This window comes from Genypterus blacodes, unplaced genomic scaffold, assembly GCF_046128005.1.
Source record: "Genypterus blacodes isolate CSIRO-AG114 ecotype Tasmania unplaced genomic scaffold, CSIRO-AGI_Gbla_v1 ptg000076l_1, whole genome shotgun sequence".
NCBI classification, from domain to species: Eukaryota; Metazoa; Chordata; class Actinopteri; order Ophidiiformes; family Ophidiidae; genus Genypterus; species Genypterus blacodes.
In genome coordinates this window covers 1,322,123-1,338,976 of record NW_027466885.1, presented here as the reverse complement: position 1 = coordinate 1,338,976, position 16,854 = coordinate 1,322,123, and the positions used below count along the sequence as shown (strand labels likewise).

The window sequence follows — 16,854 nt, the reverse complement described above, 5'->3', positions numbered from 1 at the left end:
CACACACACACACACACACACACACACACACACACACACACACACACACACACACACACACACACACACAGCTGTGTAGCTATGGTAACGAGCTAATCATGCCATGCAAACAGCCGGACAGCGGCACAGTGAGCATACCAATGCAGGCGACTGATTTCCACCCTGTGCAGACCTCCCACTGTTCCCCACAATCCAACAGGGCTTCCTATCATCCCAGACACTGTACTGCACAAAAAGATGGCAGCCAGCAGATTTGATCACAACGTCCCCTCCACAATGCAGATGCCAGTTCCATTACTTAGTTAGTAGTGAATATTACCAGAACAACTCCCTGTAACATAGCAGAAGTTGACATTTGTGATGTCATGAGGGTTAAAAGGTAGTGGCAGTGAATCCATGGATAGAGAGTAGTTTTCAGGCTTCTGCATAGTGTGTATATCAGCATTTAGCTGGGCCTGTACATATAAGTTCTACTTTCAAATCTGTCCTGTTGCCATTCTCTGAGTTGTCATTTGATGACATTCAAACCTGCTGTGCAGACACTGTCATGGTAACACAATCAGCCTTCAGCCTTTGCATGCACATATGTCAGCAGTTGGTAATTTCATTCTAAAGGCGTCATACTTGGCTGATATGTAAAGCTGGGAGTTGTGTGTTGTCAGTGGAGTGCAGTGTCTTTGCACACTAATGACTCACTCCATGCAAAGTCTTCTCATGGCTATGACATGCACAGTATCCAAGCTTTGCATGGAAAAAGGTGAACAAACAGAAAAGTAAACCGAGAAACTGGAGAACCATGTGAAAAGATACAGATGAATGAATGAATGAAAAAATGTACCAGAACCACCCCTCACACACACACACACAGACAGAACTGTCACCCCTGGATTGTATAATAATAATGGACCCTGAGCAGACGTAGACTCATGTTTCATTGCCCCCTATATTATTATGTGTAGAGTATTTATTACATATTCTAAAGTCTACAGGTATGAATGTGTATGTATATATTCATCTTATTTTTCTGTGTGATGACAATGAAAATCCATCTATCAGAAGAACTGAAATGTTAAGTGGACCACACACACAATAATATAATGGAGGTACCTCAACTATACAGAGCTGCATCTCTTCTCCGCAAACAATTAACTCCACTATGATGAAACATTAGCACACTGGGACAAAATCAAAAGAGGAAGAGTTTTGCTCCATTCTCCCCCGTGACTCAGGAGCCTTGCACCATAATAAGATGTTTGAGAACAATAAGAACAAGGTACGCAAACACGCACATGCTCACAATCAAACAAATAAACAGAACTGAGGTTGAGGACATCGAGTAAGTAAAGAAGTCTGAAACACTCAATGTAAAAATAAAAGCAAAGACAATGATTGACAGATGAAAATGACCAGCAGATGATGGCTACACAGACAGCAGAGGGAGTAATGGGGAATTTCTTACCAGGCTTTTGCACCCCTTTAACTTCCTGATCTCCATTCTCCAATGCAGTACTCTCGTCTGTGCACACACACACACACACACACACACACACACAAACACACACACACAAACATAACATTATAATACATGAATGCCTTGGTGGGATAGAATAATTGGTTTGTGAATAGCAGCGAATACAAGAATTCCTGAAATAAAATGGAATTCATTGACCCAGTATTTGTGAGTGTGTGTGGGTGTGTGTGTGTGTGTTGGTGCAAGTGTTTATGTGCACTCTGTATTATTCTGCTCCATTCCAGTTTATTGACGAGGAACGCCGCGATCAAAGTAACACAAACACACAGACAGACATACACATATTACTCCTATATTATACACACACACACACACACACACACACACACACACACACACACACGATATGCATCACAACACACATACATATCTCAATAAAAGTTCTTCCCAGTACACTGTGTATTGGCTTGTCAGTGGTGTTCAGCACTCAGTCGGCATGGCTACAGCGTGCCACAACTGATCACTGGCAACACCACTCACAGCCCATCCTGCAGCCAGAAAGCCCACACACAGTCCCACTGTCTGGCCAAAGTGTCTGGCTTCCAAAAATGGCTGAGGGCTGAGTCATTTGCGGTTAGCTGTCACTTCAGTCTATCGACTTCTTCATGCAGCTGTTCATCTTCCGTGTGTCCGTCAGTCTTATCTTATATCAGCTTATCTCTGGGCTGAATCCAGTGAAAATACAGCGTTCCCAAATGGATTAGAGAGAGAGCGCATGTATGGATATCAGAGCTGAGGATTAGCTAGCATCTCATATACCATTAGTCCATCGAAAGTTACTGTCATGGTGAATTTCCCATGATCCTCTAGGGGCCCCGAGAGATTCTCACCTGCCCTGGGGTCGTCGTTGTCCAGTAGGGGGGTGTAGTCTGTCTTGCCCACTGTCTCCCCAATCTGGTCGTCGAAGGACTCGGACTCCAGCTGAGCCACAAAGTCCCTCTCCACCAGGCTTTCAGGGCCCGTCTGGGGAATGGCGTCCGTCAGTGCATCGCTCAGACTCAGGTCTAAGTCTGCCATGGCTGTAAACACACACACACACATGCACACACACAAGAAGAATAAGAGACCAGTTGTTTATTAACACAAAAATATAATAATAGTGTAATATTTCTGCTGATTGCTTTCATTTGATAAATGATATGCAATGCCACTTTATACCACAGGGAGGTAGAGCTTCACTTGTTATCCAGTTCTTTCACATCATGTTCTTTCTCACACACACACACACACACACACACACACACACACTCACACACACACACACACACACACACACACACACACACACACACACACACACACACACACACACACACACACACACGGTCATTCACGCGTCTCTGAATTTATCTGACCAATGGCCATCAGGGAAACTTGCAGAGTCATATTGTGTCGTCATACAAGTGTAATAGCAGATTGTGTTGAGGGGGGAGCAGCAAGTGTTTCTGCTGCGTACACACTGTATGTCACAGCTCATGGAAAATAAGATGTGACATATAAAATATAAGATAAATCTCCCTTTCCTTTCCTTAGTGAAACCTGTTTGTTTGATGCTCTTATCCAGACCGCTTCACTCAGAAAGCAAAGAAAAGGAGAGAAATCATTGATGATTGATTCCAGGAATTGTGAAGATGACAAGGAATGCAGGATCTCACTCAAAGATGACTGAAGAGAAAATACTGTTCATGTTTAACTTTCTACCAGCCAACCACATTTAGCTCAATAGCCCCACCTGTTGGCTTACACTTGTTATGATCAGGTTGAATGGTACAGCACGTAGGTTGAAATGAGTCCTCTCAACCATCTAGCCAGTTAACAAACTGAACAGCATCCCAGCATTTTTGTAATAATAAAATGTTTGATTGTAGATTATGAAAAACCTAATTCTGAACCAGACAAGCGAGTTGCGACTGACTTCCTCCACTCTGACCTGACTCTACATGAGACTGCTTCAGCCAATCCAAAAGCAGATATCCTATTGGACTGTAAGTCACCTGACCAGGCAGCCACACAGTCGGTCAATCAGACAGTAAGTCACTTAGACATTCACACAGTCGGCAAATCAAGCACATTGTGAGCAACGGTGTAACTTCCGTGAACGTTGTGAAGTATCAAACACACTTACATGGCCTTTGACTTACATAAACTGGAAGAAGGCTCTCCGGGGGTTTCTACACTTTTAAGTCATTTGCCAAGAAAATTCCAAAACATTCCCATGACTATTCCGCGGTGTAAAAAGTACGGCAACCTTGGCGACTAGTGTTACGCAAGTGTAGGTAAGCGCTGTGCGTGAAGTCCAACCTGAAGAATCATAAAGATCAAAAAACACCCGGCATGTCCACTGTCACATTTTTAGCCATCATTAATAGGTGCTTTGAAAACAACCGCCCTTTCACTGTTACCATGACTCCTGCCACTCAATCATGTCCTTCACTGTATTGGAACTTACCGCCGTTCATACATTATTTTGTACCCCAAACTGTTAATGTTATTTGCCCTATATTCCCTATTCTCTATAATGGTGACCCTGGAGATGTATGATTAAGCAACATTGTGAAGCTCATGTTGATATTTATGTAGCCATGCCGTTTTGGTAGGTCAGCATTAGGTTACTTCTCAGCTATTCTCAACTCATTGCTCCTCTGACCTGACTTATGTATCTGTTCATGAGCGTGAGAAACAGAAACAGAACAACAGCCAGACATGCTCAACCGCCACTGTCGGCTTGTGCGACAGCCCCAGCGTGAATTATGTGACTAGGTGACCTCAAAACAATGAGCCAGCACCTACACATGTATCCACCCTGGAGAGAGCATTTAAAAACGGCTTAAGCGTAGAAGGAAGACCTAAGCTAATCTAGGTTTCAGATAAACCCTGGCGTTTTGTAAAGTATGCACGGTAGCTATCAAATCTGGAAGCATGAACAATCTATTCCACCTCCTCGAACGGGAGCCATGTGGTACAGAGAATGCGTGGAACCGTGTCAGTTATCATCGGTTAACATGGAAATATATATTGAATATTGCCAAGGGATTGGAAAAACACTGTGGTGAGTGTTTTCTGCCCGTATGGCTCAGCCGTGTAGAGGCTGTGCACAATGGCAACAAAGCTGAAGCTATTCTAATCTAATCGAGTCATCGCAAGCGAGCTCCAGTCAAGCAAATTTTGGAGGAAAATCAGTAATCCGCTCAAATAGGGAATTATAAAACAATGTCTCACAGCATCCTTCACTAAGTACTGTCCTTAAAACCATGTAAGTAGATTTTCCAGCTATTTCCATTTTCCATTAAATATGTTCTGTAACATTTCCAGGCTTCTAAAACACATATTAATGACTTTTTCAGGATTTTCAGGTCTGCAGGAATCCCGTCTTTGTCACTCCACGCCTAACTGCCAGCCTATGGCAAATATAGATTGCACTGCAGTATGAATAAGACCCCGGTCTAGAGAGCAGAGGGTGTGTCCCGGGTAGACGACGGGCCTACTGCCTCTACCACACAAGCCATGATGGTCAGACACTGCCCTACTCTCCGTGTGTGTGTGCGTGTGTGTGTGTGTGTGTGTGTGCTGGATGACATCTGGGCCAACTGCAGCTTTAGAAAAGCTTGATGCCAGAGTTTACCAGCTGGGTTTCATCTCACACAGGTCAAGTCATGGAACACCTATCACACTTGAACATTTGAAGAGATAGTTTTTACTACAGTTAGATCTTTTCTCTACAGTTGGTACCCACATGACCACAAAAGTAGCCGCACCTTTTCATTAGCTCCTATATTGGGATGGATTTTATTCTATTTGGGTCCTGGGTGAAGTCATATGTCAAGGTTTCTGCTGCCCTGATCAGAGCTCGACTTCTGTTATTTGCAGCTCTACTATGGCGACTGGGGAGCAACCTTGATTCAACAATGGAAGGAAACCGATGGAAAAGGCTGCTGCTATTGTGTGTTCAGTGTTTAGCTTAGTGAAGGGTTCAATAGGCATGTGTGCGGGCGATATGTGTCGATGTGTGCAGTTAGGGGATTGTGACAAAAAAAAAAGGTGCGGTGAGGGTTAAGCCTGCTTCCACACGCCGCTATTGTATGTAAACAACAATGTACCATGACGTGCGCGCACACGGATGATGAGGCACCAAAAAGCTCAGACTAACAAGATCCAAATCCCAGGAAAAACTGTTCTGATCAGGGACGAAAGGACTGAGAACAAACTGCACTGCTTCAGACTACAGGAAGGTTTTTTTTTCATGGCCTTCACCCGGAAACAATGACTCATAAGTGAAATATCTCGTACACCTTGTTTAGTTTTTTTCAAACTGTCAGCTATTAAACAATCAAAGCTGATAGAAAGTTAACTTTAGAATGATTGGGAAAGTTATTTCTCCTCACTGGACAGATGAATTTATGATTGCAGTGTAATATGTATCAAAGCTGATGTCCTGTCAAAATGACCTGGAGAGACCTGGGCGGTTGACCTGCATGGGAAGCTGACGGTCATGACGCCGTGTGTGAGAGAGAGAGAGAGAGAGAGAGAGAGAGAGAGAGAGAGAGAGAGAGACGTAGTGATCTCTGACATGCTGCTGTTGAATCATCTTACTGGTGTTCTACATACTGAGACGGCTTATGAGATTTTTTGGTGTGTAATGAAGGTGCAGCTCAATAATGTCTTTGAGTCAGACTGAAAGAACTCGATGAAGAAGCCCAGCTTTGTCCTGACCTGCCCTTCGGACTCTGTGGAGGCGGAGCGGGACAGGGGGATGAGGGCCAAGCTGTCATCTTTGTTGGACAACTTGCCCGATCCCTTACAGGAGTTTCTAACAGCCCTGTGCAGCTCGTTCAGCGACAGGCTGCTTCCCCCGCGGTGTCTCACAGAGAGATACCGCAGGTCTTTCCTTCCTGGAGCAGTCTCTTCAATCAGCACCGCTCCCAGTAAACTGAGAGATCACACGGTGCAATATTCCTGATGTGCAATACGTAACTTATTCATCAATTGGCAATTTTTATACTTGGTTGTATTGTTGTACTTTTGTTAGGCTCTTATTTTATTGTAATGCCCTTTATTGTTTTGCACTTTCCACTTTGATGCTGTAACAATGTGAATTTCCCTGTAGTGGGACGAATAAAGGATTATCTCATCTTATCTTATCTTAAACTCAATCTGTTGCTGGCTTCACACACTGGGGAATTTGAGAGCCACCATGCCTGCAAGCTACATCTAGTCGATCAACAACACATGATCCAGCTGCATAAACAGCTTTAAATATGATACATCTCTCTTTAATTAGATTATAGATTTTTCAATTGTGCAACCAATCTTATCTCATTAATCTAGATTCGTTTCAGAATCATACACTGGTGACAGGGGTACACCATGGCAACAGCCAACCGGGTGCATCAGGAGCAGTTAGGGGTTCAGTGTCTTGCTCAACAACACTCTGACAGGCTGCCTAGGAGAAGCCCGGGATCAGATCAGGTCCCCTTCCAGTCCCTAGATCCCATGCCATGTAACTCATTTGGTTGTCATTCATCTTCACAGTTCAACCTACCTTAAAATAATACACTATGTTATGATGCAGAGTCTAATTCTAAATCTGACCAGCTGGTTGGTGATGGGAGGGGTTGGGGGGGTAGCTTGGCAAATGACACTCTCACTTTCTGAAGGTTTAGTGACTCACACAGTTCAGTGGCTGTCATTTTGCTGGGGACTTCCTGGCTTCCTCTTATGTACCACGGCTGGGTAGCGCTGGTCTAATATGTCCCAGAATAGCTCTGAGTAGCTTAGCATAACGCAGCAGAACCACCTCACTTATCGTTGTTTAGCCAATCTTAGAATAGCGCGGCATGGATTTCTCTGCTGGTTTCAGTTACAGAGCGCCGCCTCACGCCCTGACTCACTAATCAATATATAAAAACCCTGGATCTACTTCAGAAGGATTGTGTGTGCGTGTGTACCTTCACATGCTTTCCAAACACACACACACACACACACACACACACACACACACACACACACACACACACACACACACACACACACACACACACACACACACACACACACACACACACACACACACACACACACACACACACACACACACACACACACACACCCTAAACCTCGCTCCGTCAGCCTGCAGGAGAACAGGGGTGTGTTTAATCATAATTAATCAGTGTGATGATCAATAACATACCGGTTGTAATACATGTAAGGGTGAGTGTGAGTGTGTGTGTGTGTGTGTGTGTGTGTGTGTGTGCAAAACTGGCTACTGAAACAGCTGTGACTCTCAAACACAAAGCAAACATGTTAGTGATCACACACTTTCATATCACTCTAACACTGCCGCTCACTTGTCTCTGCAGTAACACTGACATGTTGGAAACAGGACACGATTGGATGGAATCCCGAGGTGATTGATATGTGTGCCAGCCTATCACAGGCCAGAGTTCATTAGCCCTCTGGGTCTGAATCACTAAGTGTAACCCTCCAACACACCATGGAAAAGGCTTAGCATACCGAAAAACTGAATTTTTATCAGTCTGTAAGTTTTATGTGATCACTCGTCTGGAAAACCAGTAAAGCACTATCAATAGAAGTTGCAAAATTCCACGTGATTCTTAAAATAGAAACGTAATATTTCCTTAAGCATTCCTCCTCTTCTGTCCCTCTGTGCTGTGCTGTCACACTTGAGCAAATACCAAAGTCACAGCTCCTTCTTACATATTTCACTCTTTACAAAAGCCAAAATACCTGCAAGAACAAATGCGTGCTGCTTTCAACATGCCAGACACATGACAAACAGTTTCACCACGTCAAAACCTCATCCAAACTGTGACACACACTCCTGTATTCATATAAGAATGTGTAGCACGCAAGTACACAACTGTATTTATAGAATGACTGACTGGAAAACGCGTAAATTCATTGACACACTCACTCAATCATAGTGTGGTGCCTACAGACAGACAGACAGACACTATGGATAGACAGAATTATCCCGTGTGAATCATCATCATCATCATCAAAGCTCACAATGCCGGTACAGGCTCCCTTTTCTGATGTCACCACTCAACTTTTTGTCTGTCAACACAGGTAATCGCAAATACCACAAACTCACTCTTACACAGTAGCTGGTGGCATGTCCACCGTCAGGCTCAGCGACTACAGTACAAGCTCTGACTGATTCAGCGCTGATAACCAGTCAGACAAAGAGACAAGCACAAAGCCCAGAAGGCTTTTTGTTTGTTATTCTGAGCAAAGAAGAACTCTAAGGAATACAGAGGGAGTTGTCTCAGGCCTAAAAGAGGTGTGTGTGTGTGTGTGTCTGAGCTGAGTAATCCTCCCCCACTCAAGGACAAGTCACTGCTGTTAATGTTCAACAGAGCTGATAATCTAAAATAATGTGTCTGTCTCTCAACCTTTACAGCAGAGAAGCCCTGAGTGACAGCTTCACCTCCGGGCCTCGTGGTGTGATGGCACCTAGCTATTGATTTCATAGACAAAGAGTGTGACGTGCAAACGAAAGCCAATTATTTGCTTTACGTATTTTCTAGTGTTCATAGCAGCGTTGCGAGCAAAGATGACACTCAGGCTCCTTCCTACAACATCTCACCGACTTCATCTCGTTGGTTACATCACAAAGACTGTATTTTAACAAGATTTAAATCCGACCCCGGCCCAAATTGGACGGCTTGTACACAAACTCAACTGCCACAGTGCATGCATTCATGAACTGACGGGGCAAACATAGAGCCCATAAACCTGAGCAGGATCGCCTTCAACCGAAAAGGAATGTTTGTCCATCGTTTGTCCAGTGCGGCTTCAGTAAAGGCAACGCCAAACAAAAAGAAGTCAAATGTAAACACTGCAGAGAAACGATTTCGCTGAACCAAAGTAACACCGCAAATTTGTTGGAAAAAAAGGCTTATTGTGTAAATAATTGTTTCATTCATTGAAATCGAGGTAAACATTTGAAATAATGGTGAAATTGATTTGAACATCATCAGCCCACTACACACTAACTCTACTGCAGTAGACTACAGAATGCTGAGGCAAACAATGAGGGTTTTCTGTGTAAGAGGCAAACGCACTGGCCATGCTTATCTGCAAGAGGAGAAGATGAAAGAAATGCCAAAGATGGGGTCTATTAGTCCTTTGACGGGGAAAGAAGAGAGAATGTGAGGGAGCAGAGAGGGATGTTCAGCAATTTCCTGCGGGATTATAAAGTTTAGTCTTATCTTTTCTCAATGAATGATGCCATCATGTCAAGAAGATCAAGATCCACAGACAACATCACAAAGAGAGAAAGAGGAGTATAGATTCACTTCTCCTCTGCTGCCACTGCTCACTGTGACGAGTGAGCTGCTATCCCAGCCTGAATGTGGGACTGTGAGTGTGAGTGTGTGTGTACATGTGTGCGTGGTAGAGAAGATGATCATGTATGATGAGAAAACCGAAATAGAACGGCTACAACATGCCTGTTTAGTTCAACAACATGTTTAATTCCATTCACAAAAGCATCACTTTAGATAATCTTCAGAAGTGTGTGTATGTGTGTCACGTTAGCACAGTGTCTTGACAGAACTCAGAGCGGGCCTGTGTGGGGACTGAGTGAAAGGGCTAGTGCGTGAGTGTGTGCGGTCTTGTTGACCTGCGTCCCGCCCTAGTAGAATTACAGAGGGCATGACTGTATAATTCATCCCTTACTGCGGCCCATTAGGCTGAGATGAGAAACAGCCAGGGGGAAGGAGGGAGGGAGGGAGGGAGGGAGAGCTAGACAGAAAAACAGACTAGACAGACAGGTACTGACCTCCACACAATTTCTCCCCCCTCCTTACAGAGAGGACAGCAACCTACCAACCGACCGGCAACCTAATGACTTGGACTTTGGTCTTACCTACACAGTTATGACAATTTAAAACAATTTCTAACCTTCAGCTGAAGCATCTTATCAATCAGTAATCGATTCACCATTACTACCACTAGGAGGCAACAGTCACGATTTTTTAGCGATAGGCTAAAGTAAACACAAATGCATTAGTTTTCCTTTACTGAAAACTTAATTGTTGTGACACAACATGGTTAAGGTGATACTCAGTGGCCAGTCTTACTTCTGCTTAAGCACTAATATTATAGTTGGTATATAGTTTACCAAATCAAGCAGCTCTATCCTGGGACCTTTGCTCCCAGGATAGAGCTGCTTGATTTGGTAAACTATATACCTATATATATATATATATATATATATATATATAGAAATATATCAAATACTTTACCCGCCAAGTATTTTGGCATTGACGGTTCAACACAAAGCTGTAATTACAACTTTTGGGTTCTCTATGCAGCTTTCTGTGAGTCTAAGCTGCCCCGCCCCCCTTGCTCTGCTGCTCATACATACTTGAGAAAACACCTCAAACAGCTTAATACAGATGAGATACATGTGAGAAAACATGCCTCAGTTTAATTCAAATGTACTTCAACCAATCCAAGGCAAAATCTGCCAACTAAGCAAGTTGGCAGCTCACTTCCCTTGTGTCAGCCCTGGGAGTGTCTGCTGGGAGACGAGCTGGAGACACAGACGGTGTGGAAAATAACTATTTCTAACTAAATAATTTCTAACTATTAATGTAATTCTAACTAAGAATTACATTACATCTCTCGTAACAGTTCAATTCTTAACAGTAAATAAGATAACTAGTTAAATCGTCCACACTGCACATACATGTACACACACACACACACACACTTTGTTTGGGAACTGTGCCCTATTGTTGCAGAGCAAGGCTGAACACATCACATAGGAATGCAAAGCAGCACAGACGTGCACACACACACTGAGAGAGAGATGGAGAAAGGTCAAATTCTAATCCTAAAACAAACGTCACACAGGCACTGGACACTGGCTGTGTGACGTGTCAGAGTATTCACTGGTGATATGGTCAGATGCCGTAATACAAAAGTAGTTCAGAGATACTTCCGTTCTATCATCTTTTACCCAAAGCATGCACTGCTACAAGCATCTCTGTTATGTGTAGGGGAAGTGAATCCAATAGAAGTTCTTACACTACATGCCATCACTTTTTACATCAAAACCAGGAAAGCAGGAAGCAGGGCCAGTGCCAAAGCTGGAAACACTGCAAGTCTGAGAACAGAGAGGCCAGATCATTGGTTCCAGGTCTGTGACTTCCTGGCCTCTCTATCCCCCCCATCCTTTTCATTCATTCAATGTCTGATTGAGATCATTGAGAGGAGAAACAAGCATGTCTAATTTGGAGGTAGAGCAGATAATCAATGATTATAGCAGCTGTTCCGTCCCAACACCACAGACTGAACACCAGCATACCTGCAAAGCAACCAGTCCAAACAAGGTACTACACACTACCAGTCGATGAGGCTGGAGTTTTGTTGAGGACTTTGTATCTGTGTGCATACAGTCAGATTACACTCTGTCCTTTTCAAGCCTTGCCTACAGACAGATTTGCCTCACACACACAGCTTAGTTCAGCAAGCAGAACCTTCTTAGTTTTGTTTGACTACTATATTTGTCTTCATGCGTGCTTTCATTTGATTAGACACACTTTTTCATAATGAGAAAAAAAGGAAAAAGCAGAAAATGAATCAGAATGATGAACAAGTGTTACGACTTGCAAAGTCTTCCTTAGGCCAAACCCTACCCCTGAGCCCATGACCCCTGTGACCCCATTTTAGCCAGATGAAGAACTTGCTGGTCATACTAGCTCGATAAATAATCTGGGAGAAACCAACTCAAAGTTACCACTTTCAATCGCAGTACAAAGCAGCAAAATGTCACCGCATGTCTCAACACATCCCACATGACGTCTCCGATCTCTCAGACATCTGTGATGCATTAGCACATTTCTCAGATTGCACCTTTCGACAGCAGACGGTACAGCATGTCGGATGAAGGAGTGCCGGGTGAATACAAGGGATACCACAACCAAATTTTCATTCATCTGTGCTGGTTTAGAGACACGTCTCATTTGGTCCCTTTCAGCAGGTTCCTTGCTCCCATTGACCATTGAATTTTCTTGGATGATAAGGACTAATGAGAAATACAGCCTTGCCTCTGTGGTTGAGCCTCTGAGTGTTTCGCAAAGACCTCAGATTCACCCGTTCATACACTGATGGCAGAAGCAAACCATGGAAGGAGCCAACCTGCACATCCGGAGCAGTTAGAGATTCAGTGTCTTCCTCAACGATAGCCCGGAATCAAACCAGGAACCTTCCAATTGCTAGGTGACTACCATACCATCCCACACTCCATACACCCCCCCAAATACTACCAACGTGTCCTTAAGCAAGGGAGGTGAAACTCAAATGTTCCAGTAAAGCAGATCTTCTGCTATTCACTGTGGGTATGCAGGGATCCTTAGGAAATGTTTCCCTTTAAAAAGTAATCTATGGTTTGCCAGTATCTGACACAGTGTGTGTTCTCATACAGCCGTGGTCGCACTGTATGCTGGGAGCAGAAAGCCTTTTTGGCAACAACCAGGGAAATGGGTGATGGATTCTCGCTGCTTCCTGGTTCCTAGACAGGCGTTGCGATGAAGCAGCCTGTTAACCTTGAAATGAAAATATGTGCTCCTCTCCAGTAAGACTAATGTAGACTGAAGCTGGAAATAAGATCTTCTACTTTTAAACATAAATTAGAAGTCAAGACTGATTGTTATACGTAATAAAAAGTATCTCCAAACCAGCAGATCAAACCACAACACTTGAATGGCGTGTTCATAAGTAGTCCAGTTATGATCCTGTTTACATTCAGCCCCTGACATGCTCATATAGCTCCATATGTTTTCTTCACATTTCATCTAAATATTTCATGGTTTCTTCCAAGATCTCTGAGGTTTCCTCCTCCGTACCAAAGTGCAGCATCTTTGATTTGACTCATGACCAAGACGTTAGGCTGCTGCTACAGCTTTGGCAAACTGCTAGCTACTACATATCATATATAAATGTATGGAAGCAGAAAGTGCCATACATAAATACAACACACACAAACGCAGCAATTGTGAGTAATAGTGCAATTTTATACATTGAGTAGCCCAATAGCCTAACATCAACCTGGACCTCCTGTTTCATTCAGACTAAGATCTTCAGACAATGTTTACCTGATCATATCTTCACTGGAATAACAGTTTTAGTCAAATTAATAATGGACCAATGCTGTGCATTTAAGCTAACACTTTCATTGTTACAAAGTGTTGCTATGGTCATACTCAAATTGTACTTACAGCGATCCTAACTAAAGCATGCAATCAGTAACTCTGGAAATCTAAATATGTTGGGTAGTTCAGGCCTTCAGTCCACACACACACACACACACACACAGTGGAAATGAATGGACAGACGGTGGAACTTGCTTGCATAACTTGTCTACTGCTTTGCTGTGCAACTTCACCGTGTGCACAAATGCGGCATTAACTGCTCTAGGAAATATCGGAATTGCCCATGATCATTGCCCTTGAACGACGCAACACTGTAGCAAATATGGTCAAATGTACTAAGTGTTGAGAAAATGTGATTGACAGTCAGCTGTGGCCATGTGACATACAGCGGGAGTCGGGCAAGTAGCAATACTTGGAATTGACTTAAAAGTGGAAAAGAATACCATGCTATTAATTATTCAGATGGTAATATTAATACCGCGCGATGGGTGCCAGTATAGCAAAGCCAGTTACTTAGTTCACCGTGGGCACTGGAACAAATGCCCAACTATGTGTTATGAATGTTAACTTTCAAATACGAATCTACGAGGAGTACTTGAACGCAGCCTTCTCCCACAGCAGTACACCGTCGCTGTGCTGCACTCATCCCAAATCACCGTCACTTCACTGCTGCACGGTATCCAGCAGCCCGCCCGAGAACACTGCGTTCACTGCGGGCAGCCTGCATCTCCACACAGCGCGGAACAAACACAGCGTCCATATTTCAAGCTGACTCACCGCTAGTTGTCTGTTTTTTGACACTTTTGTCCGGAGTCTCCCAGCGTCACTGTCACCACTATGATCCGCCCTCCCGACAGCGCACTGCAGGCCACAGACTAACCTGCTCCTCCCCTCAGGACCTTTGCTCCAATTGCGGCTCAATGGTAGCCGGGCCCGCTCGGTTTGTCCAATGGAAACGACTCTTTACTCTGAGTGACAAGGTTCTTATCCAACCATAGCCTTCAAATGCTACGACGACCTTTCGTCGTCAAATTCACATTTGACAGACACCTGGTCCATACAATGGAGAAGTTTGACTCCTTTTACGGGACGGTGCCAGTCCAATCGCCGGGGGGAACGGGCGCTAGATGCGGCCACGGCCCAGCAACACTCCCCTCCACCACCCAAAGCACTGGAATGTCAGTGTGAGTGTTGAAAACACAAGGCCGCTACGAGAAAAATACAAAACATAAAGTAAATACACGTTGGTTAGAAAGTATACATTAGTTTTACATCCTCATAGTTTTCATAATTTAACTGAATGTTGTTATTCTTTGCACAAACATTACAAGGCATATCCAAATTCACTTCATGTCAAATGAGAATGAGAGAATAAAATATATCAAAATGATAAATAATCTTAAACCTTACAGCAGACACGTTGAGATTGAGAGGCTTTTGGACTGCTATATTAAACACACTCCTCTGACAAATTCCCCTGCTATATCTGGGGGAGGAAGAGGGCCTCCTTGTGTTAGTGACCATTTAAATGTGGATGCAGGTAGATGTCAGTGACTAGAAACTGAATCTAAACATGAAGGGTGTTTAAGAAGTTGTAACCACTCAGTATTACATCCTGTTACTGGACAGACCACTTCTCTGACCTATGGGCTCCACACCCTTCACTGCGGGGTCCACAGGTCAGCTATTTTCCAGCTCTGTGGCTCCTGAACTATATCAACGGTAGACAGCTTCTCACCCAGCGGGGAACCGGGTGTGTCCACCTTCACCGCTCTGTCCATCCCTCTGCAATCTGCTTCCCTACCTCACATTCACATTCACCAAATTCCACCAGTGTACAAGTACTTTGTGTGAAGTATTCAAAATTAATATACACAACATATGTTTTAGATAAGTGTTAATGTGGAAGAGTTTTTGAATTAACTGAAGAGCCATACACTTTTTTGAGAAATATCTAAACGTAAACTAACGAGGTTTCATAGAGGAAGGATTATTGTGGATCAGTGGAGTTTGCTGCCCTGTAGTGACCCCTAGTGGCCGTGGTATAAACCATAGAAAAATCTTGTATGGATTTTACTTTTTTTCTTTGTGGCAGTTTTTTAGTGATTAATATCTTTATCAACTCAATGGATATTTTCAATAACTGCAGATTTCTCATGAATGGATGAAAATGAATGGATGATCATGATCAGTTGATGACACTGATCATGAAGAATGGATGATAAATCCCTGATATTAAAACTTAGTATCTAGATGTGTGATTATCAAAGAAAACTTCATCATAAATCACCTCATAATGTAAAATCTGTTTGACATCCAGAGTATCCATTACTGTCAGTCTGTAATGTTAAATATGCGTGAAGTAAACACATGACTCATGCAGACGACATCATAATCCGCTCCAAAAATCTTTCTCCACCCTCACTGACTCAGTGGGTTTCTCCCAACATGTCCAGGAGTCAACTCACAGAGGCGGTCACACACTTGACTTAGTAATGGTGCGCGTCTAGGCGTGACCAGTGTGAAAATATTTCCGCACTGATCTTAGGACCAAAGAAGCAGAGATTGAAACTCCTATGCAAGCTATGTAGAATTGGACTGAAAAGATTTCCAGTGCTTCAGAAGTATAAATATGTCTTTCACATTGTTATCCACTTACAATGAAGCTTTAGGCCTTCGCTTGAGTCCATTTGCCTCTGCTGTAACATGTGAGCCGTGTCCACTTCAGTATGTTCTATGACCTCTCTCTTCCGTCTCTTGCCAGCCCAGATGGTCATGTCAGCTGTGGTGGGAACATTTCTCCAACATACCTCTCTGGGGTTCAACCTGACAAACTCCTTCTTTGTGAAACAACTTCAGAAAAAACTCTGAACTGGGTCCCTGTTCTACAATCTCAGGAGGAGCAGCGATGGTGGTTGGCCTGAGGATTAGGAGGGTGAGCAGTCAAGCCATCTAATGAGGAGAATGAGGTAATGCCACAATGTAGTCCTGAAGTTTGAAATGCCATCAAATAAGTACACTCATCTCTGTACAAGAATCAGACCAGACATGATTTTGCTTTCAAAGAGATTTATTGAAAGAAACATTTTGAAATTTTATAAAGTTCAATCATTATTAATGCTATCACACAATCAGAACCCA

At 43.4% G+C, this 16,854-nt stretch overlaps 1 protein-coding gene across 3 annotated transcripts in view; it reads right to left on the bottom strand.

The window, feature by feature from the left end:
* LOC143007003 (uncharacterized) overlaps positions 1-14,581 on the bottom strand; it is a 56,320-nt gene extending 41,739 nt beyond the window's left edge. For all 3 annotated transcript variants that reach the window (XM_076158387.1, XM_076158388.1, XM_076158389.1), the window contains exons 1-3: positions 14,491-14,581; positions 2,362-2,550; positions 1,460-1,516 (exon numbers count right to left, since the gene is read on the bottom strand). In XM_076158387.1, coding sequence (XP_076014502.1) covers positions 1,460-1,516; positions 2,362-2,548 — 244 coding nt within the window. In that variant the 5' untranslated portion in view covers positions 2,549-2,550; positions 14,491-14,581. The remainder of the gene's footprint in view (positions 1-1,459; positions 1,517-2,361; positions 2,551-14,490) is intronic.
* Positions 14,582-16,854: the final 2,273 nt, after the last annotated feature.